General features: G+C 40.1%; 1 protein-coding gene across 1 annotated transcript; it reads right to left on the reverse strand.

The window, feature by feature from the left end:
• Nucleotides 1-377: 377 nt before the first annotated feature.
• LOC121413717 lies at nucleotides 378-2799 on the reverse strand. The gene is made up of 3 exons (XM_041606642.1): nucleotides 2552-2799; nucleotides 1479-2124; nucleotides 378-1119 (listed from the first exon to the last, which is right to left on the reverse strand). Exons 1-3 carry the CDS (start codon nucleotides 2678-2680, stop codon nucleotides 863-865), a joined length of 1032 nt encoding a protein of 343 aa, XP_041462576.1. The 5' UTR covers nucleotides 2681-2799; the 3' UTR covers nucleotides 378-862.
• Nucleotides 2800-4092: the final 1293 nt, after the last annotated feature.

Below are 4092 nucleotides of genomic sequence, written 5' to 3' on the forward strand. Positions count from 1 at the left end.
AATGAACTTTGGCCGAATTGGGTGTATCTGTTGAATTACCATCGTAACTTTGAAAATTTATGGATCTGATTCATGAAACTTGTACATAAGAGTAATCAAGTATCACTGAACATCCTGTGCGAGTTTCAGGTCACATGATCAAGGTCAAAGGTCACGTAAGGTCAATGAACTTTGGCTATGTTGGGGTTTTTTGTTGAATAACCATCATATCTCTGTAAGTTTATTGGTCTCGTTCATAAAAAGTGGACATAAGAGTAACCATGTATCACTGAACATCTTGTGTGAGTTAGAGTAGTATTCAAAGTCAGCACTGCTGCTATATTGAACCGCGTGATGCAGGTGAGACGGCCAGAGGCATTCCACTTGTTAAAATCACTTCATGTAAAGTGATCTTTTTGCTATGAGAACGCTGTCAGTGGGGTGACACTTATCGCGCGAAATTCGAAACCACAGCGTAGGCATTCTGTGAAGATTGCTTCTGAACTAGTTTTAGGAAGGTAGTGAGAACGGTGTCCAAAAGTGTTTGGTCTCTCATTAACTGAGTGTTATAAATTGCTGGTCTTGAAATAATGTACCTTTGAAACAACTATGCAGAGAATAAGCTTTACTACCAACCAAGATCAGAGTGTACATGGTAATCGCCATAATGGCAAAGTTGCAATTGTTTTAACTCTATGAAACAGGGCCCCAGGTCTGTGGGCTTTTTGGTTTTACTAGCTACATTTAATGGTCATGAAGTATTGAATGATTTTACCTTTTTATTCCAAGTCATAAATGTCAGTGGTAAATATACTTTGGATTGTCTGAAGATTGGCATGTAGGCTTCAGCTGCTTTTGATGATGATGATGCCATCAGCAATATCTACGAGTCGTCTTCCTCTAAATCATTGCGACCGCAGGACCTGATGCACCGTCGAATAGCCCTGAAGTCCTCCCTTATCTTGGCCTTGACTCGCCTGTTCATGAAAGCGTAGATGACTGGATCAAGGAAAGCATTGACGAAGGAGATCCACATGGCGGTGACCTCGACCCAGTGTTTGGTGTCGACAGGGAAGAAACAAGACCGTGTGATGGCATAAGGTAACCAACAGATGAGGCTGGATAGAATCAGAAATGACCCTGTAAGAAAAAAGGATTTAGAATGAACTAATCTTGTTAAATGATCCTAGAGAAAAGTTTCTGGTCATATCCTGGACACTTGTCCAGTGTGTCTGAGTTGATGGCATCTTTGAGTTTATATTCACTTGGTCTACAAGAAATTGGTGTTAGTTCTCAGATAACCTAGTACCAAGTAGGTTAAAACAGGTCATTGCCCATAAAGTACCATCATGTTAGCCTTCAGATTAATTGGTTCAAGACTTTTTGGATCTTTATCATTTTCAAGAATACATACAGCTGCACATGATTCTTCAATCTATAATCATTCATGGCACAAACTTGTCTTCTCATGGTGTGTCAAATAAAAACACAATGCAAACCTGTAAGAGCAACTTGTTTGTCTGCTGTGAGTTTCTTCATACGTTTTCTGTACATCTTCCGCTGCTCTTTGGTCGCTTTTCCCGTTGTATTGCGTTTCAGCCCAAATGACTTGCGACGGAGACTTGACAGAGAAAAGAAAGACCCGGACCGGTCAAGACTTCTTGAAACCTTTCTCGGTTTTCTGACCTCAACGTCAGTTCTGCCAAATGACCTGGATGTAGAAAGCTGTCTGTCAGTTGAACAACTCCGCCCGCGAGATTGACCTCGCTTGGACTTTCTCCGTGAGGGTCCGACTGTGCTTGCTGATCGTTGGACAGGTCTTTCACGTCCATTCTCTTGGTTTGCAGTGCAGCCACGAATTTGTTCGATAAGAAGTGATCTGCATCTCTCACAGTTATGGTATCCTCTAAGATGGCAATCTCCTGTACATCTGTCATATGTTTTCAAATCAACTGAAGAACATTCTTCAGACCCCAAAACATCCAGCTGTGGCATTGATAGAGACTTGGACATTCTTGCCACTCCATTCCTTTCCTTGATCTCGTCTGAAGAAGTGGACATCCCGGAAGATGGAGGAACAAGTGCAAAGGAAACAGACTGGCCCGTTTTAGATCCAGATTCACCAATTGTGTCATCAAATGATTGCTGTAGAGAATAAAAATTAAGAACAAAAAATGCAAGCAACTATATATCACAAGTACCTTCTGTGTTGTTAAGATTTCAGGAAACATCAAAATTGAATCGTCTCTTCCAAAAAGTACGTGATTCCCTTTTCCAAGATTAGATTTTCCAGTGGATACAATCAAAGTTGAACTTGAAAGGCTTCAAATGTGAATATTTTAAGATTTGGAATTTCAATTCATATATTTTGAGTCTAGCATTGGTCTGTTAATGCATGTTGCTAGTTTTATTTATTTTTTTTTTAAACCAAACAAGAATTCCAGATGTGCATTTTTGGCTAATATTCGAAGTTGCATTTTATACTTTTATTACATGTTTTAGAGTTCTTTGGAAAATAATATTTATGGAGGAGATTAATAGTCAAAATTTATGATGCTTTTTTGGAACTTACTTGGCTATATGTGAGGTTCTTGGCTGCTGCCTGGTATTCACTTAACTTCACCTGTTTCTTCCAAATGACCCGGAAGACAAACACGTAACAAAGAAACATTATGGGTATTGTGACGACATAATTGACCATGAAACCAACGACGTAGAAGAAACAACTCTCCCAGATGGGCGAGCAGTGGTGCGTGCCGTCCAGATAGGAGAAAGATGAAAGGAAATGAACCAATGGCAGAGCTGCGTATGATGCGGAGAAAATCCAGATCCCGACAACCATAATGCAGGAGCGTCGATGGCTTGGCGGGAAGCGCGTAGACCAGACTACAGATAGGTAGCGGTCGATAGCGATGCAGGTGATGGTGGCAAAACTGGAAGCGGAGAATAACACTGTGCAATATCCATTAAACTGGAAAAACAATGACAAAGTAAAATATCTTTCGTGTGTGAAGTAATCATGAGTTTCAACAAAAAGTGAATGAATCAGAAAAATAAGGAAGTTTACATACAAGAAATTGTAAGTAAAAAGTATGAAGATTAATTTCAAAGTACATTATCTTGTCATGAACCAAGTTTGTATTTCACAATTCCTGCATTGATATGAAAGAATTGATTTCCAAACTGCTAATATTAATCTTTCAAATGATAAAATCTGTTTCATTGTAGTTTCCCAAATATTTTATAAAAACTTCTGTCCATTATGATCTAGCTCTCTTGCTGTTGTATTTCTTTCATCCCCACCTTATAATCATCGTATCACTATCATGACCACCTTATGATTGATATCGTCAGCATCATCATCACCACCATTGTCTTCAGCATCACGACTTTTTCTGTCATGCATATTATTGCGGTTTATTTTCATTTGGTCCAATGCCAATTCGTCCAATTACCAACTCTTCTACTACCATTCGGTCTACCATCAGTTCATCCAATATCCACATGGTCTAATTGTGATTTTGTCCACTCGCCATTTTGTCTAATAACCAGTTGGTCCAATATAGCCATTTAGTCCATATACCATTTGATCTGATTAGACCTAGTGCTAATTGGGTAAAATGAATGAAAATAAAAAAATATCAGACCAACTGGTTATTAGACGAATGGTAATAGACAAACTGGTGATTAGACGAAGTGATAATTGGACCAAATGGTTATTAGGCCAAATGGTTGTTAGACGGAATGTTGAAGACGGAATGGCATTAGACTAAATGAAGGTAGACCATGTGGTGAGTGGACGAATTTGCAATTTACCACCATTGTTATCGTCAGCATCAACATCCCCATAATCATCACCACCCCCCCCCCCATTATTGAATATTCAACATCGTCGTCACCATCATCACCACCACCAAATGCTGCAGAGCCAGAGGGGGGGGGGGTGTCCGATATTTCTTGCATGGGTCAGCCCCCCACTTCTCATCCCCTCCCCCTTCAAAACCGTTTCGCTACCCCTTACCACCATCTCCACCCCGGGGGGGCGGGGGCCACTTACATTGACGAGTGGATACCATGCGCGACCAAAAAACACGTAAAAAGGATGTCTTTTTC

Source organism: Lytechinus variegatus, chromosome 4 (assembly GCF_018143015.1).
Source record: "Lytechinus variegatus isolate NC3 chromosome 4, Lvar_3.0, whole genome shotgun sequence".
Taxonomy (NCBI): domain Eukaryota; kingdom Metazoa; phylum Echinodermata; class Echinoidea; order Temnopleuroida; family Toxopneustidae; genus Lytechinus; species Lytechinus variegatus.

Bases quoted from the DNA above. Each gene is read 5' to 3' on its own strand.
- LOC121413717 (XM_041606642.1), bottom strand. From the start codon at position 2,680: ATGGTCAATTATGTCGTCACAATACCCATAATGTTTCTTTGTTACGTG. The intron at 2,125-2,551 runs GTAAGTTCCAAA...TATTCTCTACAG, and splicing joins AGAACCTCACATATAGCCAA to CAATCATTTGATGACACAAT. The intron at 1,120-1,478 runs GTTTGCATTGTG...TTTTTCTTACAG, and splicing joins CAAACAAGTTGCTCTTACAG to GGTCATTTCTGATTCTATCC.